Genomic DNA, 26,796 nt, shown 5'->3' on the forward strand with positions numbered 1-26,796 from the left:
CAAATTGTGTTATACGGTGCTGAAAGGGTTAGTTGATTACCTGCTTAAGAAAATGAATGTCCTCAATTTTGTTAATAGATGAATCTTACAAGTCAATTCAATTTTAAAAAAAAAAAAAAAAGACATTCTCAGGTTCCAGCTTCTCTAAATATAATGGGATTAATGTTTTTGTCTCTAGGGTAGGGACTTCAGTTCAGTTTTTTTTTCTGTCAGTAGCAGGGCATCCATTAGCCTGTAGCTATTTTTTTTACAAAATAAACTACACAAAATGATATGAAATATAAGAGGTGCTTTTCTCTTAGTCTAGCGTCCATTGACTCAGTGAGCTTTAGTGCTGCATTGCAAAGCACTATGGCGAAATTTTAATGTTTTGTGTTGTAAATGTTTTACCTATTATTTTCTGTTGGCACTGCTGACAGATAGGGGGAAACATAGCGCCCACTGGCCGCCCTCCAGTGTCCACTGGTTAGCAAGCCGTTTTGCACTATGCACCGTTTGGACAGAAGCTAGCTAGTGTCACTGCTTAGTCTGCGATTACTGCTGCTAACGCCATCCCAGTCCAACAGCATCACATTAATGTTAGCCACAAATGCCTTTCTAGCATTGTTAATTATGTTAGTGCCACTAACCGTGCTGATGCCACTAATGATGCAAACTAAGCTAACAGTAAAAACATAGTAAGTAAGTAAGCCACTTATGCAGGGCAACCTGTAGTGAGACTGGAAGTTGGGTGCAGTGTTTCCACAGCAACGCCCCCATAAGTCGGAATGGCATTATCAGTGTTAATCGCTGAATATGTGCCACCGCTAGCTAGTTCCCACCAGACCCCGATGCACATTTGGTAATCCTAGGATAGTAAAGGAATAGCCTGCCTTGCTCTTCCTCTTATTGCCTTACCCTGACTATCTCACCCTATCCCTTACCAGTCATACTCATCTTGCCTAAACCTAACTAGTCCAACCATTGAAGGCAACAAGTACTTGCCAATCATCGGGAGAGTAGGGTGGGTCATTCCTTTGCTGTCCTAACATTTGCAAATTTGCGACCCGGGTGGTGCAATACAGAGTGGCAGCGGCTAGCTAACCAGTGTACCATGAACACCTTATTAGTTTTGTTGTGGTACAGCATAGTGCCAGTACCACTACTTAACTGAAGAGTAGCAAAGTCAACTTTTAGACCAACATGCCTATCTGGTCAAAAATATTCTAGGCAGTTAACAGATTATCTGTGACACTGTAGGTTTTTTAGAATAAGCCATTAATATCTATATATAATAGGGAGCAGGTCCTTGTCCATAGAGCCCACCATGTTGCATCGCCATGTTTCCACATTAGCCCAGAGTGACAAACCAAACACTGGCTCTACATAAGGCCTTCTGCATTCTACGTTACGTGAAGGCCTGCTACATGCTGGGAAGTGGAGGGGTATTCAGTTAATTAAAATCTGCAACCACACTGCTAAATGCCATTAAATCCTACACACTACACCCGCAATGCCCATAAACACAATACTATATGTACAAATGGCATCATCCATCCAACAGAGGAATAAAGGAACATTTGACATGGCTTGTTGTGGTTTAATCCAGATGGAAAAGGTACTGTAGTGTCTTTGCCAACATCTTGCATGAAATCAGTCTAAAGGAATGAAATGGGGCATCAGGCTAAAACATTGTAAGAATTGCTGTTTTTTTGAAAATCATACTGGTTTATATTTCCCACATAACTGTAGATCCCTGCCAAACTGTTATTATTAAAAACTTTTATCTCAATAGTCACATTTTCCTTTGCGATGTAGTGCAGTCAGCAGCAGCAGCCAGGTCCCCAGCCCTGTTTGTGCTGAAGCCCAGTGGGCAGTTTTTATCATGCTGCTCTGTTGTTCGGTAACCAAGATAACTACATTGTTGAGCTTTAGCGTCCCAGCAGTCCCATTGGCTACATATTAATATGTGACACAGAGCCATTGTTCTCAGCTTCTGGAGCAACAAGCAGTGTGCGTTCTCCTAAATCTCTGAGTTTTATTAACTGTACTCTCTCGAATAACTAACATTCCTTCAACACCGACACCCTCATTAGGCCTCATATACAGGACGTGATTTAGATGTGGCTGCTGGTCTGTTCATGCTGACCAGGGAAGATTTAGTTTAGCTGTTGCACAACCTTGTATCTCCCCTGCAGACACTTCACAATCAGCCTGAACAAACGGATGTTCCAAATCTTGGCTCCAGCACTTCCTTTGGGACTTCTAATAATAGAATACAGAGCCTTAAAATGGAAACTCAGCACACACTTTCCCAATGGCCTTTACATTAAAATGATAAAATGATTTTACACAAACCAGCTTTCAGAATAAAGGTGCATATCATGTCAATAGACTGATTGGGCCGGTATAGATGTTTTGTGTTGCCTGTGACAAGTTGGGCTACTTTTTGAATCGTTTGGACATTTCACCTAATGATGAGTTCAAGGCTGAATTCACTTCCTGTCCTCTAATAAGAGTAGCTATGATTGAGATTGACAGGGACACTGTCACTGTGACCAGTCTGCTGTAACTTCTTCCAAATTGCATTTCAGTTTTTTACAACTTGGCTCGGAGATAGCTCTGTCATAAAAGCTTCTGTTTATATAACTTTTCATGGTTTTGTTTTGCCTAAACTTATACTAGTAAAACCAAAGACTAAAGGGTGTGTCTCACTAAGCACTTTATTATTCTTACCCCTATAACCCTATAGATAGAGTCAATGTCCAGTCACATTTAGGGTGGAGTCACTGAGGGGGAAACAGTCCTTCCCTCCAGCCTGTACATGCTGGAAAGGGCAGTTTTCAAATTCACATCCGAGACACTATTACATTTACTCTAGGTATCATGATGACTAGCATCATGATTTTATGAATTCCACGCACGTTTCGAGACAGTATAGTAGCACTAATGTTGCTCAACACCATTCACGATGTGCTATGAACTTCAGGTCCTTGCAGGCTCAACTTTTTAACAGTGGCTAAACAATCTAACGCTGTTGCGGTAAAAGTGTTGGATCCTTTTGGTTTAACCAGAAACAGTCACAAAATCACCATCGCCAAACCCACCAGACTCCATTTAAATAAACAGTCATTTTAATGTGTATAGAGCCAACATATTTTCACATCTAATTGGGTGAATTAAGGGTTTATTTCAACCAAACCAGAGCTGGTGATTGTTGGCACAGTGAAGAGACAAACCAACATGGTTTCTGTGAGTTTTATTTTATTTCTATCGCCTTTGAATGAAGTGTGTTCTACACTGATAGAATTACTGTTTATTTAAATGGGATCTGGTGTGTTTGACGGTAGCGATTTCGGAGCTGTTTCTGGTTAAACAAAAGGGCAAAAAAGGTCTGTCTCTGTAGAAATCCTTCAATAATGTTGTCAGACACACAATCTGAGCCTGTCAGTAACAAAAACAAGCACTTTTAGTGGACATACATTGATGGTGCGGACATGCTCCAGTGGTTACATTGCAGAAAAAAAATGTTGTTCTCATTAATCACTGAGACAGACATGGGAAAATAGGGTCCAGGGTGAAAAATACCCCTGAACTCTGTTTATTTGACGTGAAGAAAGCCACACAGCAAATCTTAAGCACACATAGCAAAGGCTTTGTTTTGAAAAAGGATGTGAGGTTTTGGTGGCGTTCCCTAAACCCTTTATAAAAATGGTGTGATTTCTTTCAAAAACATGGTTAAAAAAAGGCAATAAGCAACTTGGTAAGTAATGCCCCACAAATTGCAATGTATATATATATATATATATATATAGAGAGAGAGAGAGAGAGAGAGAGAGATTTAGAAAATATAAAATAATATATATATATATATATATATATAGAGAGAGAGAGAGATTTAGAAAATATAAAATAATATATATATATATATATATATATATACAATACAGGCCAAAAGTTTGGACACACCTTCTCATGCAATGCGTTTTCTTTATTTTCATGACTATTTACATTGTAGATTCTCACTGAAGGCATCAAAACTATGAATGAACACGTGGAGTTATGTACTTAACAAAAAAAGGTGAAATAACTGAAAACATGTTTTATATTCTAGTTTCTTCAAAATAGTCACCCTTTGCTCTGATTACTGCTTTGCACACTCTTGGCATTCTCTCCATGAGCTTCAAGAGGTAGTCACCTGAAATGGTTTCCACTTCACAGGTGTGCCTTATCAGGGTTAATTAGTGGAATTTCTTGCTTTATCAATGGGGTTGGGACCATCAGTTGTGTTGTGCAGAAGTCAGGTTAATACACAGCCGACAGCCCTATTGGACAACTGTTAAAATTCATATTATGGCAAGAACCAATCAGCTAACTAAAGAAAAACGAGTGGCCATCATTACTTTAAGAAATGAAGGTCAGTCAGTCCGGAAAATTGCAAAAACTTTAAATGTGTCCCCAAGTGGAGTCGCAAAAACCATCAAGCGCTACAACGAAACTGGCACACATGAGGACCGACCCAGGAAAGGAAGACCAAGAGTCACCTCTGCTTCTGAGGATAAGTTCATCCGAGTCACCAGCCTCAGAAATCGCAAGTTAACAGCAGCTCAGATCAGAGACCAGATGAATGCCACACAGAGTTCTAGCAGCAGGCCCATCTCTAGAACAACTGTTAAGAGGAGACTGCGCGAATCAGGCCTTCATGGTCAAATAGCTGCTAGGAAACCACTGCTAAGGAGAGGCAACAAGCAGAAGAGATTTGTTTGGGCCAAGAAACACAAGGAATGGACATTAGACCAGTGGAAATCTGTGCTTTGGTCTGATGAGTCCAAATTTGAGATCTTTGGTTCCAACCGCTGTGTCTTTGTGAGACGCAGAAAAGGTGAACGGATGGATTCCACATGCCTGGTTCCCACTGTGAAGCATGGAGGAGGAGGTGTGATGGTGTGGGGGTGTTTTGCTGGTGACACTGTTGGGGATTTATTCAAAATTGAAGGCACACTGAAACAGCATGGCTACCACAGCATCCTGCAGCGACATGCCATCCCATCCGGTTTGCGTTTTTATTTTTCAACAGGACAATGACCCCAAACACACCTCCAGGCTGTGTAAGGGCTATTTGACCAAGAAGGAGAGTGATGGAGTGCTGCGGCAGATGACCTGGCCTCCACAGTCACCGGACCTGAACCCAGTCGAGATGGTTTGGGGTGAGCTGGACCGCAGAGTGAAGGCAAAGGGGCCAACAAGTGCTAAACACCTCTGGGAACTCCTTCAAGACTGTTGGAAAACCATTCAGGTGACTACCTCTTGAAGCTCATGGAGAGAATGCCAAGAGTGTGCAAAGCAGTAATCAGAGCAAAGGGTGGCTATTTTGAAGAAACTAGAATATAAAACATGTTTTCAGTTATTTCACCTTTTTTTGTTAAGTACATAACTCCATGTGTTCATTCATAGTTTTGATGCCTTCAGTGAGAATCTACAATGTAAATAGTCATGAAAATAAAGAAAACGCATTGAATGAGAAGGTGTGTCCAAACTTTTGGCCTGTACTGTATATATATATAATAAAATATATTTCTTTCTTTCTTTCTTTTTTTTCTTTAAATTTGCTCTTTTTACTAATTTCTTGCTAATTCTTTGGGATCATTTTGTCTTTCGTTGGTCATTGCCTTCTTCACGTTTTTAAAAGAAATCAAGCCAATTTGCTCAGGTTTCAAAGGGTTAAATACTGACTATAGATAAAAGCCATTTCTATAGCTGTGTTACGTTATTATAAAGGTAAAGTGGTCAACGGTGACTGTATGCAGGAATATTTGCATGTAGGCTGCATGGATGTATTATAACAAAATATAATTATACCTGTGCACGATAAGAAATATTGTCATAACTTGACAGATAATGCCACTGGGATATGAGTTGCGATTTTAGCAGGAATGATAATTTTTGCATTTCATTTTTACTAAAATGAATCCAAATTGATGATGTTATGATTTTTGCTGACTTCTGTACCACACAAGCACATTCTTTTATGTCTGGAATTGAGAATAGTGTTAGTTCAGGCAGGACAAGATGTCAAGCTCAGCTCACATGCCAGCTACATCAGCTGATCTCAAGCAGCTCAGTCAACTGATGGATCAGCTGCTTAATGGAAGGGAGTCAGCTGATCGATCACATGATTCCTTTCTATGCAACCAATTGGCAAACATCATTCAGGGTACCCTATTTAAACTGCTCTGGCCTGCCTACTGCTGCGGCTTCCTCTGGAAGCTACTTTGCAACCCACCACCACTCCAGGTCCTCCTTTTCATGTTTGTCAATGACACTTGCTCTGCTCTGCACCCAGGGGTCTTTGCTGCTGCTCTCCCTACCTTAGGTTTTCCATGTAGGCGCATGGAAGGGCAGGGAGGATTGCTCTCTCTGCATTAGGCTTTCCTTGTATGTGCATGGAAGGACAGGGAAGATTGCTCTCTCTGCCTCAGGCTTTCCTCATTTGCATGTGGAAGGGCAGGGAGGTTTGCTCTCTCTGCCTCAGGCTTTCCTTGTTTGCACGTGGAAGGGCAGGGAGGGTTGCTCTGCCTTAAGGCTTTCCACGTAGGTGCATGGAAGGAGGAAACGGTGTGCTCTCTGTGCCTTAGGCTTTCTGCTTAGGCCCTAGGAAAGACAGAGAGGCCCCAGAACAGAGCCATACCTCCAATTATAATACTGCAAATGGAAACATTGAGTTGGCAGTACCAGGGATTTGGCCATTCTGAAGGGGGGGGGAGGGGGGGGGTTCATAATCTGATCAAAATATTAAACTCAATTTTGCCATAGTGACACTCTCCAACTTCCTCTTCTCTCCAGGACCAGCCTCCATGTAGAGGTGGGCCCCCCATCATCGGCCTCCTCCTCTCCCCTGTCGCCCTCCAGCCCCACCCTGGAGGAGAGGAGGAGGCCAGGCACCCTGTTCATCTGGCAGGAGAGAGAGCGTCTGCAGCAGCAGAGAGAAAAGGCCAGGTTAGTACTCTGACATATCCTATAAAACTATTGATGCTGATTTATTTTGAAATGTTTGTGTTAAAGCTTCATAACCCAGAGCTAACTGTTGACAAACAAAGAGGCATCTGCTGTCATCGTAGGACAGGCTTGAAGTGTATGAATGGATTGGACACAGACATCACATGAACATAAATTTGTACTTCTATACAGAGTGAATATGAGCTTCTATAAGCTGTCATGTGGAAGCAGTCTGTTTTGCACACATACAGTAAGAAACGGCTCTGTCAGAGGCAACTCCCTTCTGTCCGTCATATCTAATTATACGCTCTCCATGTCAAAACTCTAATTTTGCAGTTTGCTGAAGTCATCCACCAAAACAGGAAGTCATGTGGCCACTGCACCACAGACAGGAAGTAGCTCAGCGTAAGTACGGCCTGTTGAACAGATAAAACACACAGCAGAGCAACAGCAGAGAGACACATGACTCTCAGTGACCGAAGCTCAACTCTCTTCCATTCATCCATGCATTTCCTTAGTGTGTGCTGAGGTACAGCTTGAGGGAAGCTTGAGGTGGTGAGAGTGTTGGATTTGTGTAATGAACAAATATTGGTGTCTGTCTCCCTCTAGTGGTGGTTCTCCAGAGAACAGCAACTCTCATTCAGGCCTTCGGCAGCGATGTGCAGTGAGTAGTGCCTCTCATTCCTGCAGTAAACAGAGCTGGAGTGTTTTTACACTGTCGGAAATATGAATTGTGTTCTTTTTTTATTAGAGTGCTGATCAGATGAGCATAGTGCCTCATTCAACACTGCTACAACGCTCCAGCAGCAGAACAGGTAAATGTAAAACATACAGTATCCAAACACACAGTGGATTGTAATTATTATTCATTACATAACATGGGAGCTTTAGGAGTGGCCATGGCTTCTGTACACAATCAGATAAAACTTTATTTATCCGAGGGAAGTAACTGTGCAGCAGTTGCAATACAAAGTCGGAAGAGTGCAATTATAGAATTCCAGTGTAAAGATAAAGTGCAAAAAGTTTTTTTTGTACTACATGTTATTATTTTGGTGAAACCTCAAATTTAGATCCAGTCTGTAGGAAATTCACTCATATTTAGAAAGATAAAAGGACAGAGGCATTGCTGCTCTTTCCAGCTTTGGGTTTTACAAACTTAGGCTGGTGATTTCAGGCATATTATTCAACTGAACAATCAGCTGGCACGCTGTTGATACCTGACACCTCTACCAGTCAAAAACGCTTCAAGGGAATTTCTTCAAATTTGGCACAAATGTCAACTTGGACTCAACAATGAACTGATAAGTTTTTGATCGTCAAAGGTCAAAGTCACTGTGACCTTGTCTGTCTCATTCTCATGAAAGTGATATCTCCCATGAGGGGATTTTTTTTCAAATTTGGCACAAACTTTCACTTGGACTTGAAGATGAAGTGATTAGTTTTTGGTGGTTAAAGATCAAGGTCATTGTGACCTTGTCTGTCTGATTCTTGTGAATGCGATATCTCAAGAACACCTCAATAAAATTTCTTCAAATTTGACACAAACATCCACTTGGACTGAAGAGTAAACTGATTAGATTTTTTTTGGTCAAAGGTCAGTGTGACCTCACAAAATATGTTTTTGACCATAACTCAAATATCATAACTAAATATGACAAAACTTCACAGAAATGTCTAACAGGATATAATGATGAAGTGATGACATTTTGTATCCAAAAGGTCAAAGATCAACTTCACTATGACATCATAATGTTCTATATAAAACACTTTTCAGGTCATTACTCAACATCATATCTCAGATACTGAATTGGTGACACTAATCTTAGGAAGATTTGAATGAAGCATCCATGTTTCACGGATATGGATGTAAACTGTAAGAGAAACTTGACTGATGTGCGGAGGTTTTTAACAACAGGGCAGTAATTCTGGCTACTTTTGGGGTGAATTGTCCCTTTAACTGCACATCCATTTTATTTGAAATTTGTGTCTTGTAGTGCCATATGAGTTCAGTGGTATAAAATGTGCTATGTGAGTGTATTTTACATATGGCACCTGTAACGCCAACCTGACTGTTTGTGTCAGATGTCCCATCCTCCCCGAAGACTTCCCCTCCACCCGGTCAGGCCCAGAAACCCAACAGTTTCCTGTTCCGCACCTCATCCCGCAGCAATGTCAAACCTACAGGTATACACACAACACAATCGACACGCTTTACACCTTCAGTCAGTGCCTCTGAAACATTCCAATACTGTTCCTCGTCTCTTTGTCAGGGATAACCTTTACTCTTGGGGATTCTGGCAGAAGTGAGTCTCGCACGATGCTGCGTTCTCCTAAAGAGGAGAGACCAGACATCATACAACTACGCAAGGTAAACCACAATATACACACACTGCAGTCACTGGATATTAATTGTAAAATATGTCAATACTACTGTGTGTTTTTCTGAGTGTAGACCTCAGTCTGAGATGATTTTGATTAGATTTCATCAATACCTTACATATATGCCGTATCAGCCACTTCTGAAAGTGTACAGAACATGTCAGATGCTCACATTTGAATTTCTGTGATATTTTTACACACATATGCCAAACATCATCATCAATTTAATCCCGGATTTAAACAGTTTCTGTCCTGTGGTATAAACACTGTGTAAGAAGCTTTTTAATATACATAATCCTCTCTTCCTGTCCCCCTCCTCAGACTCTGGAGTCTCGGCTGAAGATCACTCTACCGGAGGATCTGGGCGAGGCCTTATCAAACGGCACAATCCTCTGCCAGCTGGTCAATCAGATTCGACAGCGCTCTGTGTCAATCATCCACATTCCTTCCCCAGCAGTGGTGAGTCCTCTCTGCCCGTCAGTGATCCGTTTCATCTCATGTGAACCATTGAGTCACCAGACAGCAGTGATGATGTCTGTATCACTTGTTAATTCCACTACAGTGTGGTCGTTTTACTGTAGTATTAAAGCAAGTCTGTGCAGCTTTTGAAAGAAAGAATAACACATTCTGTCTCTTATAAATGAAAAGCCCAATTTAAAGGGAATAAAACACATCTTTGCTCAGTGTAGTCTACTCGGGGTTTGCTGCGACAGCCCTACTTGGTCTGGTGTGGCTGGCAGCTTATGTTACCTAATGCTAGATACGGTTCTCAAGAGAATTATGGGAAATAAAATGTCCTCGTATCCTGTAATCTTGTTTAGCATTACCATTGTTTAGCAAAATATACAAGGTTTTCCTTTGAAGCTGCTATTCAAGCTGCTCTTGAGTTAAAAAGAGCTGAAGTGTGTGCAGGAATTCATGAATCATGCTCCCAAAATACTTTTATTTGCTTACTCAAAGGAAACTATGTGTGCATAAATCCATGAAGCATAGTGTCAAATGATATTAGCACATGTTGACATAGTGTACATTCTTGAATCAAAGCCCATATATAGTAAGAGCAGCCAGCATGGACAGATAAGAACTTGATACTCATTAACAGGGCTGGAATGACCTGAACTGTGATAGCTTACATGTGAATTTAGTGTAAGATACATTTCCACAGCACTAATTCCATCAATACAACAGAGTCACGTCACCACTCTGAAAATAATCAGTGAATGAAAACAGTATTTACAGTCACTTCTACTCTTCTTGTTGCCATCAGCAAAACTCAACTCTTCCCACTTACACCGATCAGTCAAAATATTAAAACCACTGACAGCTAAAAGTGAATAACATTGATCTTCTTGTTGCAATGCAATGTTCTGTTGAGAAACCTTTTGATGTGGCATTCATGTGCCATGCTGCAAAAACTGTTCAGGATTGGCCCGAGGAACATGACAAAGAGCTCATGGCATCAACCTAACCTCCAAAGTCCTTGGATCCCAATGTGAACAAGCATCTGTGGGATGTGCCAGTACCTCAGAGGTACCCCTGATCTATGGTGGGGCCTCCCTGGATCGGACTTAGCTCTGACCTGTCAAGACATGGACGCAGGACCTCTGGGAGTGTCCTGTGGTGTCTGGCACCACTTTGGCGGCAGATCCTTTGAGTCCTGTGGGTGGCTAGGCTGGCGTGACTGTACATCCCACACATGCTTGATTGGATTGGGATCAGGTAAACAACTTGAGCTCCTTGTCCCATTCCCCAGGCCATTCCTGAACATCTACTGCCATCTCAGAATGTGTCAGGTGGCATCCACATGAATGACCTGAGGTCTCCCAGCAGAACATTGCATTGTAACAAGATTTATTTATTTTTTATTTTTTTTTTTTTGTACTTCACCTGTCAGTGGTTTTAATGTTTTGGCTGATCAGTGTGTGTTTCACATTAAAAGCCTACATGAAGAAAGAGTTATGCCTGCACACTTACTCCAGGCCACTAAAGTTTAATACAGACAACTTTTCTATACCACTTGGATCTTCATCAGGTGAAAATATTTGAGAAGTTGAAACCACAACCACACACCTACATTTCTACATAATGCCCACCAGTGGGCTGACAAGCTCTGTGATGGCAGGTGTGGTTAACAGTCTAAATCGCTCAGGATGATAACACATTTGACAATAAACAATTCAAAAAAGTAAAACCCTGGTTCTGAAAAAGTTAGGACACTGTAAAACACGAATAAGAACAGAATGCAATGGATTGCAAATCTTTATGACCTATATGTAATTGAATGCAGTACAAAGACGAGATATTTAACTGATAAACCTTATTGTTTAGCAGACATATACACTTATTATGAATTTAAGGGCTGCAACACACTCCAAAAAGTTGGGACAGGAGCATGTTAACCACTGTGTTACATCAGCGTGTGTTGTTCTTACAACACTCAGTAAGCATTTAGGAACTGAGGACAGTAACTGTTGAAGTTTTGAAAGTGAAGAGTCACAAGCAGGCCCCAGAATCTTGAAGATTTAAAGACTGTCTCTGTGGAACAATGGGCCAAAATCTCACCTGGACACTGTGAGACATTAGTTCCTTTGTAGAGGAATCATCTTGAAGCTGCACTGCAAAAAAAAATGGATTGAAATGTTAATGATTTCTTTATCGGCGTAGTTACAGCCAAAGTCTGGTTTATATTTCATACAATTAGCTGCATTTATATACGTTTAATGGAAAAAAATGTCCTCATTTCCCCCCAAGGTATGTCAAAAAGAATTTGCAAATCATTGTATTCTGCTTTTATGTACACAGCAATTCCAGTTTTTTTTTTGAATCAGGGTTATATAAAGAAAACAGTAAGTTAGTTAGTAAGTTAGTTACTACAAAATATCAAGCATGTATCTTAACTTATCAAACATATCAAATTCCTCATCTCTTGTATCAGTCTACATCACCTACGTTCAAAATTCTGTTGTATTGAGTTAGAAACAAAAGCTGCCTGAGACAGCTTCAGCACTGTAACACACACAGAGAGTGCCTCGTCAAAAAAGAAAAACCTCCACCAATAAATGCTCCTAGGTGTTGCGTTAAGTGTTCTGCCCTTGGTAACGATTTTTTCTAAGATTATACAAACACACTGGCACATTTTGAGCTCTGATCCACTACTTATTTAAAGATCAATGCTCGGAAAGTCTGATCTCTTTCTTGCTAAAAATACTACTGTCCTTGATCCTCGGCCAGGGAATTATCAGTGTGGTTCATGCACTCATATTTTACATATACATCCACCTGATAACAGGAAAACCAATGACAGTAGAAGGCACCATAACTTTCCACAAGAAATGTTATTTATCTTATCAGAGGCCTGTGTGGTTTACAATAGGAAAACACAAAGAGACTGAAAACCAGAACAGCAGAACACAGGAGAGCTGCATGCTGAACCAGGATCAGTGTAACCCAGTGGCAGTCCATTTCAGAGAGGCTTATCACTCAGCTGCCTTTCCCAGATACACTTGCATCGTGCACATCAGACCTCTGAGAAGAGGAGGTTATTTAAATACCCTCTTACTCTAAGGAGAACATTTTCATATTCTCAACCTCTAGAGATCTGAATCAAGAGGATGAGATCAGACATATTCTCTGAAATTAATAATGGTTCTGTTATCACGGTGACTCTCCCTTTGTTCATGAATGCATATAGTTTTACTTTACTTTTACTTACTTTTGTAAAAGTGAAAATTTGTTTCTTAATATAACAGTTTTTTTTTTGTTTTTTTTACATTTTAACATTATGAAATTAAGAAATATGCTTGATATTTTGTAGTATGGCCTATGTGTTGCTGTTTTTTTCCTATGTATTTTATTGAATTGTTTATGGAGTGCATCAGGGATGCTGTTTTTCTGTAGGCCAACACAGAAGTTAGTGTCGCCCTGTTTCCCTTGTCAAAAAGCCAAGGGGATTTTTCCATTGGATTCTGAATTATTACAGGAAATAAACTCTGTGGCAAACATAAGTTTTTGAGACTTATTGTTTGTTCGGCAAGATAATCTTTACAAATAAACACCACTTTTATGAGTTGTGAGGCCTAAATGCACTCGCCAGAAGTGAAAAGCTAAAAAAAAAAAAGCTAACCACACCATGGTCGCATGACTTAATTTCACCATCACAACGAGGCTGTACAGCCATGTTCAGCGTGATGATGTTCTGTAGGCTCATCTTGCCACTTGTTAGCAACTGCCTTCAAAATTCATGACCATTTTAAACAGTCTTACCATAGACTATATAAAAGAATTGGACATACCTATCATGATGTCACTCATTGTTTTTTTTGGACTCCCATTTTGAAGCCTCGAGTTGGCATTTTGGTTGAGCCTTCTTGGATTTAGATAAGATGGTGGAGCTGTGGAGGAGTGAGGGCTGGATCTGACTAAGAAGCTGAGGACACTGTCAGCAGACAGCCGGTCACTTGACCTGCCCTTAATGATGCGTAACTTTAAGCCTTATTAAAGTGTAAATGGGTGAGTTATATAAAACGTAATTCCTGGTACAATTGTCATGAATGAGGAAATATGCAATAGAGACCAAAACGTTTTTTTGTACCAGGCTGTAAACATGTTTATTTCTGCTGTAAAGTTAGGCGTTGGGGATTGACTCGCTCTTGGAGCCAGCCACAATTTGCCATTAGAGGCTTCATTTTTCGGCCCCGGAGGTAGCTGCTTGGTATTTAATGACATATTTGATGTCGTAGAACATAAAATGAAATTCTTGTGAAAGTCTCAAGTTTGTGTTAACCACAAACCTTATCTCAGGCATCTAACCAAAAATCCATTGACTATAAGACGAGGGAACCAGGAGTGCTAATATGCTCACTCATTCCTGGAGCACTGTACTGCCAGCTGTTTTACCACCCTGATTGGTTTAGATGGTTAACCACACCTGCCATCAAAGAGCTTGTCAGGTGTGCATTATCAATAAATGTAGGTGGTTTTAACTTCTCAAACATTTTGACCTGATGAAGATCCAAGTATGACCAAAAAGTTGTCTTTACTTCTTTATGTGGCATGGAGTTTGTGTGCAGGCAGTACTTTTTCCTTCATGTTTGCTGTTTTTTTTTTTTTTTTTTTTAAAGCCTTGCACCTGCATGATGTGTGTATAATTACTCTCCTTCAACTAACATGAAAAGCCTTCAATGATGAAGGAGGGGTCATACCTTTTGAGCCACTGGAAGGCTTCTAACGTCAAACATCTGGGCAGGAAGTGATGCCTTTAACTGATGGAAGCTTAACAGCGATCAAAACACTCAAAATGGAAGTAACTGAAAGTCATTAGTGAATGAAAACAGTGTGAGCAGACAGGTGAGTATGACATGACTCATCACTAATTAGAGCTGTAACATTAACAGCAGATTAAAACAAGAAGAGATCACAAGGCAGGGAGGTTTTAATATGATGCAGCTGAGGAAATGAAACCCACTACTTCCCAACTAATGACAGATGTTTATACAAAGCAAAGCGATCGTTTACCTACATGTGGTTTCCTGATCTCATTTTCAGCCAAAACTGAGCTCAGCTAAGTGTCGACTCAACGTGGAAAACTTCATTGCTGCTTGTCGCAAGCTGGGAGTCCCTGAGGTAAAGATTCTCACTCTCCTGTCCTGTTCTCATGCATATTTTGGAACACATCTAAATTCCATGTTGTTCCCAGTAACAGCTTGTATAAAGACGTAGATAGTTGAAATGGAATTTTCCATGTGCTTACAGCTCAGATTTGTTGCTGCAGTATTCCCGTCAGGGTTGGACTGATCGGGCTGTTTGAGGCTTTTTCTGCTTAACTGGACATTGTCAATTAAAAACCAATACCTGGCCCATATATCAGTCCAACCCTAACTCTGTTTGTCCTTTTCTGTCTCCTTGTTTTAACAATATAACTACTTGTATCTTCCTCCTGTGTGTGTTCTGTCCCCCGTCTCTGTCCAGACGGACATGTGTGTGAGCTCTGATGTGCTTCTGTGTAAGCTGCCCGCTGTGCTGCGCTGTGTGACAGCCGTGCTGGCCACTGAGGAGGGGGAGACGGCGGAGGACCAGTCCCCTCGCCACTCCTCACCTTCGTCGTCATCGTCGTCAGCCTCCTCCTCCTCTTCCTCGCTGCTGTCCACAGACTTCCTGCTCTTCTACTGTGTGGCCATGGCCCTTCTCTACGTCCTCTACTGCTACCTGCTTACCTAGAAGAGCAGCGCACAGTACTTTCATATTCAAATGTCCGTTGAACTGCTCTACACACTTACTGCACACATACACACAGTCATAGCTGCAGAGTGTGAGGCCAACATGCACAGCTGCTCACACAGTTGTCATCTCAGACAACACTCTGCAGTGTATGTGTTTTTCAGCACTCACCCCCTCCATGACTGTAGAGCAGATGTTATAAGAGTGTGTGTGAGCCACCACAGCTGCACTAGATGGATGGTAGAGAGCATACACAGCATGCAGCCGAGCACCTTTAACAAACACACAGAATACACTACAGCACACTGAAGCTACAGCTCTTCATTTAGACCTTTAGAGGAATAGGAAGCACTACAATGATACAAACACTACATGAGAGCAGTGACATGCCTTAGCCTAGTTTAGCCTTCACTTTAACGCACAGCATGTTGGGAGGAGATGGGAATTCTGTATTTTAACTGTCTGAGGTAGAGCTGCTCCACGGGCAGAAACAATCTCACTGGTTGAGACATGAATGGGCGGAGCAAAGGAACCACACCCTCAGCTGAATCCCAATGACGTACTATACCTTGTGTTGCCTTTTTATCGATGCACTAGTAGACAAGCAGCTGCAACGTGAGCTTCAGTGTTCCTGTACTTGCTTGGGGACTGCAGGCCAGTCACTCCTTGCCAACACCTCAATATCTTCCCTGAGAATATTAATGTGGCCTATATACCTGTTCATAGAGATTACTGTATTGTTAACATTGAGACAAACAACAGAAAAACCACAGTGGAAACAAGCTCCATGTGTGTCTCTCTGAACTTTGCACTATTCATATGCTCAGCTGTATCTTGCAGATGCATGGTGTTAGTTCCTCAGCACAACGACTGCAGGATATGCAGTGTCGCCTTTATGTGCGTATGAAAGCATAGTTTTACAGCTCTGTCAGTTGATCTTTATTGGCCACTTGGGGGCAGTGCACCAAGTTGTAACATAACAACTGACATTATCACCACATGAAGTGATACGAGCAATGTTAGCATTCATTTGGAGTTGACAGTATATCAGAACTCTGTGTTATGTATATAGCACAGCATGAACGACAGTACATTGGGAAATGATAAATACTTGTACATAAAATCCCAACAAACAGACTAAGACTGCAGTTTTTAAGTGTAATATAGTAAAACTAGGGTTTATGACAACTTGAGTTTTTGGACATGAGTTTTACCTTTTATAATAACATTGTACTCACCAGGTATATAGCTGAGGTTGGAAAACATGGCGGCATGACTAAAGGAAGTCTCTACAGGGCACTAGACGATAAACAAAAATTCAATCAGGTTAGTCAGACGTATCTGGAGAAAAAAGGGGCCAAACAGCTTAATGATTCTCCAAACTGTCTGTAAACATCCTTGACAGTTTACAGACAGACTTCATTAACATTAGTGCACAGTGTGTGCTTTTTAGTGTACAATATAGAATTTGGAAACAGTGATAAATCTCAGAAGGGCAGCAGACCAATTTAATATCTTACCTTAATGCTGAAGTTGGTAATTCTGACTAGATGTCCCAGAGGACCTTATCTGGCTGGACTGACACCAAAAACACACCAAGCTCTGAGCTGAGGCCGTTTGATTCTGCAGTGAAGTGCACTCAAACAAAAAGTTGGAGATAGTTTAACTTTTGGCAGCAAATTGCAGTCAAGAATACCCACACCACAGAGTTGTGTGACTCCTGTTACGTATTGACCTATGTTATAAATAATCCCTTCCTGCCCAAAACAGAGAAACGCCATTACAGTTGCAACCTGCCACCTGTGGTTCTTTAGCTCTGCTCGCTACTCACCTGAGATAGTTTGTGCATTGAGAGCAGCTCTACCTCTGAGAGCTGTGTGTCTGTAGGCAGACCACTGGTCCTGAGAGAGAGAAGCTGGTGACTGAACTGTGAATGTGATTTTTAGCCTTGAGACAGATGCAAGTTAGTTCAAAGTGGAACCTGGATGTTACAGAACACGATGATGTGACAGTGAGACAGATGATACAGTGCCTCTTACTGAACACTGACTGAGACCTCTCGCAAAGACTGCTCTTATTTTGATGTCTGCTGTGCTAACTGTGAGCAGCAGGGGGCGATGTCGCTGCATCAGTCCCCCTCCAGACGGTACAAAGCCCTTCAGGAGGTTGTGTGTGTGTAAAGTCTTTTTTGTCGTTGTCACTGGTCTGTTTGACCAGCTGACTTCATGTTTGTATAAATGTAAACAGGCTATTAAATTATTGCTTTTTTATTTATTTTGGATTCTGTTCTGTTTTTGGTTCTTTTTGTGTCTGAGGTGAAACAGCAGAGGCGTCACTAATTTGGTTCAGCCTATAAGGCTATAGATTTAAAGCCTCATAAAGCTTTGTGAAATCCATGTGTGTGCTTTAAGTCCCATACACAGATAAATTAGATGTAATCAATATTCAATTATTCAGGGTTAAAATAACATTGATTGTTTTAAAGTTTTCCCCTTCATTTGATTGGTAAATAATTGATTCCCTAGAGGCTACACATTTAACAGTGCATCAGAGGGCCTCTGCTCTTTCTACCACACGCTGTGTCTGGCTTATTACTCATAGAAGGTCAATGTCTGCAACTAAACACAGATTGGAATCTGATTAGAATTCTGATTGGACTGATGTGGGCTTTGAAAGCTAATATCAGTCGTGAGATTTTTGGGATTCAAACTGCTTAAGGCCAAAAAATTCTAATCATTCATTGTCTTTCTCTTACCAAGGCCTCAAACTACATCCAAACCATAATGATTCGCTAAACTTTCCACTGAAACTCAAATTAATCAACTGAAAGTAGTCAACCAGCATCACTTATTCATAGGGAAGACTTCAGATACAAAATATTAAAGGACGAAATAACTGAGGTTTTATTTCTTTAGGTTTAGAAAGAGAGGGAAATAATATCAGAGGTAAACAGTACTGATATTTTCCCCATATGAGTGAACTGTATGTTGGTCTAACCCTACTCTTAAAGACTGTTTCTTTTATAATATGGGCCCCAGAGAGTTCAATATTAAATTAATGAGTAAGTATGAAATAACTAATCACACAAACAGAGTGTGTAAGGTATTCTAATGAATCCATCAATTATTAATTAATTAGAAAAACTAAACAATTGTTTTGAAATGTCATTTCTTCATTTTAATTTTCATAATAGTTTTATTGGTTTATTTTAACATTATAGAAACTTCTATTTCACAATGTAGCAGTTGTTCAGCTGCCTTGTTTCAGAGGTACGGGGAAATAAAAGTATCACTGGAAAATTTGACAAGGAATAAAACAGACTTTGGTAAAGAACCCCTAAAGTCCCCCCAAAAAATTATTTTCTATGCTCAACTTGTTATCTTTGCGCAAGAAAATAACTTGTTCCCAGGGATACTAACCTGATTACAAATATAATAAATTGGTCCCACAAGATGATAACTTGTTCGCAGATGTAATAACCTGATTGAACAACATAATAACTTGTTCCCACGGATAATTACATGTTCCTACAAAACAATAACTCGTTCCCACAAGATAATAAATTGTTCCCACAAGATGATATCTTTTTCAACAAATAATTACTGGTTCCCATAAGATATTAACTTGTTTCAAAAAGGTAACAAAATAACCTGTTCCCACAGAAAACATATTCCCACAGTTGGTTACTTGTTCCCATGGATTATGACATGTTCCCACAAGATAATAACTAGTCCCCACAAAATAATAACTTTTTCCAACAAAATAATTACGTGTTCCCACAAAATGGTAACTCGTTCCCACAGATGATAACATGTCCCCACAAGATATAAACTAGTTCCCACAAAATAATAAAATGTTCCCACAAGAATATAAGTTGTTTCCCACAAAATGATAACTTGTTCCCACAGATAATAAAATGTTCCCACAAGATATTATCTAGTTCCCACAAGATTATAAGTTGTTCCCACAAAATAATAACTTGTTTCCACAGAAAGAAATATGTTCTGACAAGATAATAACTTGTTCCCACAGATAATTATTTGTCCCCAAAAGACAATAACTTGTTCCCATGGATAATAATATGTTCCCACAAGATAATAACTTGCTCCGACCAGATAACAACTGTACTTTTGAAATAAGTTTCTACAATAAAAATAAACTCATGTAAACCAGTTCATTTAAAAATTCTGAAAAAGCATTTCATGACAGTAAGTTTGGTTTCAATATATCCTAAAATATCTTCATGAATATTTATTTCATACTGTCTTTTTATGTATTAAACACTTTGGGGTCCCAAATAAAAAAAGCCATTCTGTTGAAAAGCAATATAGTTTTATATCTTGATTTATTTTAACGAGGTGCACAGCACACTGGTTATTTTAGTCCACTGTCCAGTCCATGTTCATGTCTGCTGTTTATCAAGAGGTCAGAATGTCCACTGTAAAAACCTCCCGTCCTGTGTCCCAAGTTTTTTATTCGCCTGCTGTTAAGATGAAATGTTGTACTGTTTCAATTCCAAATGTATATTTTATAAATGAAACTGGATAAGCAACAAACAGTCATTCATTCACTGGCTTAGACCGAGCTATATTCTTTCATATGTTAGCCGAACAGAAATACAGTTGTACTTTATATTTATATGATACCCTTGTATTATTAAGAATCATTTTTGAGTATATAAATCTATATGTAAAATTTTTCTGTCTCCCGCTGTAAAGAAATTATTAAAAACCAACTTTGTCCATGTGCTGTTGTCTGCTTGCCTGCTGTTGTGCTTTTGCTGAATCAGCCAAGAACTTGAATGTGATCAGGGTATCTGCATCTGCGCAAAAAATTCACTCAAGGCCAACTTACTAGCTTCCTATGGAGCTTTCAGCTGCGTCACGTTCTTCAAAGGATGTTGATTTAGTTCTGTTTTCATCACGTGACCTATGACATTATTTCTTGTCAAACTAACGTGAGGCAAGTTAAATTTAAATTTCAAATTAATGCTGATTAAAGGATGAGTCTGGTGATATTCTATATTTTATATTTTTCATGTCATTATATCCCATGTGCTGAACAACTATCAGTGAGTGGATCTACTAACAAGTATCAGGCTCATCGGAGGTGAACTGCTTCTTGCCTGGAAAGTTCACATGAATCAGACAGTTACTCGCAGCCCTCAAAGAATAAACAGGAAGTCAAAAATATTTACATCCTGTTAGATCCATCTGTAGGCTGCCTATCATTTGCCCGGGTGTCCATAAAAAAGTCTTAAAGTGTCTTAAATTCAGTGTAATAAATATAAGGCCTTAAAAAGTCATTAAATAGACCCTTTTACTGTCAGTAAATAGTATGACATTTTGGTGGGTGGAGCGTAGCTGGAGGCAAAAGAATTGTCCACAGACATCAGCTAGCGCTAGCTAGCAAGTTCTATTGGCTTGTTTTAGGCAATAGAGGAAGATAATGCGAGTGGTGCATTCAGAAATACTCATTCTGTGTGCAAGAGCGCACTCCTGAAATTGGAGCCCTGTCTGAATGTACCGTTCAGTTATTTGTTCATGGGATTTGTTGACAGTAAACAACAAACTAATCATATCAAAAATACAGAATAACACCAGACTTCATATCATATTAAGGACACAACATTTAGTAAATCATGCACATCCACTCTCAGATCAGTACAGGATGGGGTTAACAGAATATGATGAACAGCTTTAAGTCACTTTCACAACTCATTAAAAGTGCTGAAATGTGGCGACATAGTGAGCAGGCATGCAGATATCCTGATGTCCACTGTGCCCTGTGCTTTAACCTCTTCCAAAAGCTCCTGTGTGCTCTCCAAACAGCAGGTTTAACCATCATAAACTCCAGCTGGCTCATGTTGGAGCAGGTGAGTGTGTTTGAGCCAAGGTCAGAGCAGAGGAGAAATCAGCCTGTAGGTTTGTACTGCACCATTCACACGGAGGAGAGTCAATAAAGAGTGCTGTCACATCTCTGATTTTTCCTCCGTGCATCCCTTCAGCCCACAGCCTGCTGCCAGTGTGCATTGTCAGGTGTCATTATTTACATTTCCTGTGTTTAGTCAGACTTTAAGGTTCACCAGGTAATCCAGTAATCACTACAGAGTCAGCAGCACTCATTATATGCAGATTTAACCTCAGAGACGTACTCAGAAATGTTTCTGTGGGTGAGTTGGTTCCTCTGAGGGTTTTCAGGGGTCACTGAGGACAATCCACGGGCCCATCTGACTCACCCACTGCAGCAGGCGTCAGCTGTGTGATTATTGTGGAGCTACAAATGAGTCAAGAGTTCTCCAACAAAATAAAGCATGCTTAGAGCAAATTATCTCAGCAAGACAGAAACAAAGCTACATTTGATTGTTGATATTAATTTCTTTGTCTAAAAACCATGTAAATCTGGTTAATTTTTACCTTTGCCCATACCCTTGAATTTATATATATATATACATACATATTTTTACCCATTACACAGATTTTTGCAGGTTACCTGTCAGTTACCCGATTCGGTGCAGGATTCTGGTGTGAGTTGCCGAGCGTTAGAGATGTCTGCCTTCCCTCCAGTATAATGGAGCTAGATGGCACTCTGCTTGTGGCGGTCAAAGCTCCAAAAAAAAAATAAAAAAATACATTTGAAAAACTCAACCTCAGTGTCTCTTTCCAGAAATCAAAAAGTGATGTATCACAGTGCATATGTAACTCATGTAATCATGAGTCAGTAATTTCATGTAAAAAGTAATCGGGAAGGCTGCAATCACGTGACCAATGCACTGATGGCAGTAAAGAAGGAAGTGGTGTAAAGAAAGTTGGTCCAAGGGCTCACCGATGCTCAACGTTTGATATGGAGACAGAGATGGACAGCCTTCTGTCAATACTCTGCGTTCATTTTGTCCATATTAGCGCACATTTTCTGAAAGCTTATGGATCGGAAGAAACGGAGCAGTACCATCGGAGATCATGAAAGCAGTGTAGTATAGTTCAAGTGAGATGCGACCTTAGGAGACAAGGAAGAAATTTAAATAATGGTAGAACGGAACAAATCAGTATGTTTATAATGGCCACCACTACCATCTACTATGCCGCATCCGTTGATAGGTACAATATTACAACCTCCAACGCCACTTTGTTTGTTGTTGTGTGAAACCTTTGACTCTGCCCTCTAGTGCCATCTATTGGCTGTATATATGCTTCCATAAAGGACGCATGGAAGTATGAAGGCAGTGACATTTATATCGTTTGAAACAGATGGATCTAAGGAAGTATAAATGAGCCTTAAGGAGGCAGGTTGGGGTGGTGGATGGGTCAAACAATGCAGGACCAGTGTTTAAAACTGTGTGAAACCAAGTGAACTTTGAGTTATTTTAAGGTATGTTGTCACCATGTTCCGTTTCCTAAAGCTGAGCTAACTTTTGTGTTAAGTAAACGACATTCACGTCCACAAAGTCTTTAGATATTCAAACTGTTGTATGAGGATGTGTCGCACTGTGCAAAAGGAAACGTGCGTCTGCTGCTTACTCACCTAGCACCACTGAGCTAGCTAACGTTATGTTGTGTTCACACCAAAGGAGATGTGAATTTTTGAGTTGTGTTACTCGTGTGTTGACTCATGTCATATGCGTGAATAACTAACACTAACATGCGCATGAAATTGCTGAATCCGTGAATTAACTTCCACTGATACGTCCTCCGCGTCATACGTCCCCAGAGAATCTTAGTGCTGATTGGCTATCGCGGCATGAATTGTTCACTGAAGTCCAGATTTTTTCAACTCTTGCCAAAAACCATATGACGCAAAATCGCACTACTCACTTAACCTGCACAGCATATTTTGCATCATTTGTGTCGCATCCATTACATCCACCATGTCCATCGCGCCACCCAGCAGAGCTTTGTGACTTATCGCGTCTTTACATTGACTGTACATATAATTCACTTGTGCGAATTGTTTTAACCGGGTCATGATTTCTGGAAAGACACATTGCTGTTGAGTTTTCCAAATGTATTTTTCTGGCGCATTTAGCACCACAAGCTGAGTGCCATCTAGTTCCATTATACTGGAGCGAAGGCAGACATCTTTACAGCTGATATCTCCAAACAATAGCACTAGAGGTTAGAAGAAAATGTGAACTGTCCCTCTCAATGAGACTCTGTCATACTTGACTCTAATGCATGTTGAGTCTCATCAGCCCACATTCAAGTCACATTTTTCTTTTTTTATATTAAGAAACAGCATTTTCTCATGTTTGTTAACATGTTAACAATATCTGGTGAATAATGTAGTTGTGTATTTAAAATTGATTATTATAGTCTCAGCTGTTTGTCTCAGTGGAGTGAGGTGTGATGTGAAGTGTGCAGAGGAGGGATGTGCTGAGGATGTGGACAGTTTGTTGATGACCTCTAACAGTTGAGAGCAGCAGGACTGAACTGATGCACAGAGCCAGTGAGTCTGACAGTAGTCATCTGTTAGAGCCGGACACTCAGGACATTTATTATTATCCCTTAAATCCCATGTGGTGCAGTGTGTGAGTTCTTCTGTATGGAATCAGCTGAGTTTAGACAAACTTGTACATTTCTGGTTTGTCCATTAGTAGTAAAATGATGTGTCATGATGAGGAAAGTGTTTCAGTTACTATACTTAAGTGCTCGGATACATTTGTTACATGAGCTTAAAGGTGATGAATGAGCCATCAGTGAATAGGGTTGTGATGGTGGTAACTGAGAGGCTGACTTTATAAATACTTATATTTCGTTATCTATTAAAGCAGACACTCCTTGAGATATTGTCTGTTCTATGCTTGGACAGTTATGTGAAGCCAACATACTGCATCATGTGACAACTACTTCCTGTTTTATTATGCTGGAGATGATCACTGGTGAATGTCATGAGATCAAAGTGAGATTTCAGTTGCAGACTGAGGTGAACCTGGGACCTGTTCTTCAGTGAGTGTGCAGCTTGATTTGACTGGTGATGATTTGACTGGCTTTCCAGTGCTTCAAAGATGGTTTGAAGTTTAAATGGAGCTTTTGTCAGAGCAACAAGCCCTGAAGCCCAAACCTGCAAATGCAGCTTGTTCACAGTCAGCTGCATCAGGAGTTTTTAAACTAAACCCCAGACATGAAGTCATTTTCAGATAGAAAAGACGTCTTTTGTTATGGGCACCAAAAGAAATTAGGCTACACAATACAGCAGTAGCAGCAACCTCTTTTCCTTAAGGGACCCCTTTCTATCTTTGAGGAAACTACTGACACCTGACTATGTGACATATTATATGGATATTTCATATTATATTTAATGCAGAGCAATACCAGTACAAACAGCTGATAAACTGTACAATGAAGAGAAATATCGGATGCAATAACTTCAGGATGTTTATATAAAACAAACGATTTGGATGAATTTGAAGCAGATTTCTCTGTGAATATTTCAATCAGGAGAGACTCGTTTTGAGAGAAAAGAATATTTATTTACATGGGCACATAAGTTTGAGAAATGTGAAAAGTATTTGGCGATTAGATCCCATCGTGATGTCATCTTTACCAGGAGGGTGGTAAAGACGTAATAGATTAGGGTCCCCCCCATGGAGTCAAGACGCTGGTGGTGGTAATGGTGATGATGAGATGAGATGAAGGGGGAGATGAAGATCTGTAACTGTAAAGTTTAAAGATGTATATGTAACCGGTGAACTCTAGTGATGTCTGCGTTGTGTAGATATAAAGAGGCCCAGACCGTGGATATCTTTGGAGACGATCTCCATTTATTCCTCTCCTGACAACAAGTGGCAAAAACAAAATCCTCTGTCATACACAACCATACAAACTCCAGCCCCTCTCCCACAGAGCACAACTGCAAAATGGGCCGCCACGTTACATTCAATTAAAATAGCTTAATAGTGCTAAAACACGGAAATTACCATAAGTGCAATGTTGCTTACTTCTCCCACAGAGCACAACAGCAAAAGGGGAGAGGCAAGGCCGCATTGTACTTTTGGTAATTTCCCTGTTTTAGAGCTATTAAGCTGTGTTTACAAGTTAATTTTATGCAAACATAATCTTGTGTTGCTTACTTTGTGAAGGGGCTGGAATTTGTATGGATGTGTATGATGGAGGATTTTTTTATTGCCACCTGGTGTCAGGTATGTTTTCTGTGTTTCATTGTGCTTAATTGAATGTAACATGGCGGCCCCTTCTGCTGTTGTGCTCTGTGGGAGAGGGGCAAGAGGTTGTGTGGTAGTGTGTGACGGAGGATTTTGTTTTTTTGCCACTTTGACATCACTAGAGTTCACTGGTTACACTTGGTGGGGTGCCCCCAAAGGTGAACATAGGGGTACAGAAACTGGTTATCAAACGTTCCACATGTTGAGTACAGAGGCCTAAGTGTGTCAGGTAATAACAACTGAAGCAAATTTTGCAGAATTATAATACCCAACATTACAAATGTACATTTGACACATATTACTGCAGTATAATTGACCCTGTTACACATAGTTAAACATAGTTATTTGCTTTCATGGAAAAATGTAAATCTTTGGCGACTAGTTTGTGTGGTGAAACCCATTTTATTTAGTCATGTGTAAATCTCCAGTCATGAGTATTATGATATCTGACATTTTGATAAGAATTTGTCATTTAAGCCACAAAAAGTATGAAAGGTTGCATCACCTCAGTGAGCATTTTACCATTGAGAAGACAGCTAAAAAACAATAATGGTCACCAGTGAAAATACATCCAGAAAAGATTCAAAAGTGAAATGTTTTTCATCAACTATCTGATGTTTTGAACATTCACATTTAGACCATATTTCAGCAGGATTTGCAATAGTGAGATTTTTCATCCTGTACAGTGTGCAAATTATAGTCTATTGTCATTTTGGAGCCTAACCAAGAAATCACATCCAATTTGCTCTGTTGAAAATCAATATTGCAAATCCCAGAGAAATGCAGTCTAAATGTACCCATTCAATCAACATATTAAAATAGCCAGTGAAAAAGCTTTCACCTCAACCAGTTCTGAATGTCTTTTCACCACCACTGTGTTTTAAGCGCCCTTTAAACCTCAATATGCTCACTGTTAAACTGTAAATAGTTCTGGCTTTAGGATAACAATAGCCAACCAGCAGCATACAAGTTACATACTTAGTCATACTAACACATTTACAGCTTTCACTTAAAAGACAAAGAAGACCATGTGACACATACTACAGTACATTTGTATTTATTAGGCAACA

The 26,796-nt window shown here is 40.1% G+C and overlaps 1 protein-coding gene across 2 annotated transcripts in view; it reads left to right on the forward strand.

Moving 5' to 3' along the window:
* lrch4 (leucine-rich repeats and calponin homology (CH) domain containing 4) overlaps positions 1–26,796 on the forward strand; it is an 83,620-nt gene that overhangs the window by 52,826 nt on the left and 3,998 nt on the right. Inside the window, exons 10-18 of one of the 2 annotated variants that reach the window (XM_033609125.2) lie at positions 6,823–6,975; positions 7,312–7,380; positions 7,585–7,639; positions 7,727–7,790; positions 9,058–9,159; positions 9,246–9,343; positions 9,676–9,813; positions 14,899–14,976; positions 15,322–20,316. In XM_033609125.2, the coding sequence (XP_033465016.2) occupies positions 6,823–6,975; positions 7,312–7,380; positions 7,585–7,639; positions 7,727–7,790; positions 9,058–9,159; positions 9,246–9,343; positions 9,676–9,813; positions 14,899–14,976; positions 15,322–15,570 (1,006 nt within the window). In that variant the 3' untranslated portion in view covers positions 15,571–20,316. Of the gene's footprint in view, positions 1–6,822; positions 6,976–7,311; positions 7,381–7,584; positions 7,640–7,726; positions 7,791–9,057; positions 9,160–9,245; positions 9,344–9,675; positions 9,814–14,898; positions 14,977–15,321; positions 20,317–26,796 lie in introns of those variants that run through there. The other variant, XM_033609126.2, reaches the window with a different exon arrangement.

Source organism: Epinephelus lanceolatus, chromosome 22 (genome assembly GCF_041903045.1).
Source record: "Epinephelus lanceolatus isolate andai-2023 chromosome 22, ASM4190304v1, whole genome shotgun sequence".
In the NCBI taxonomy this organism is placed as follows: domain Eukaryota; kingdom Metazoa; phylum Chordata; class Actinopteri; order Perciformes; family Serranidae; genus Epinephelus; species Epinephelus lanceolatus.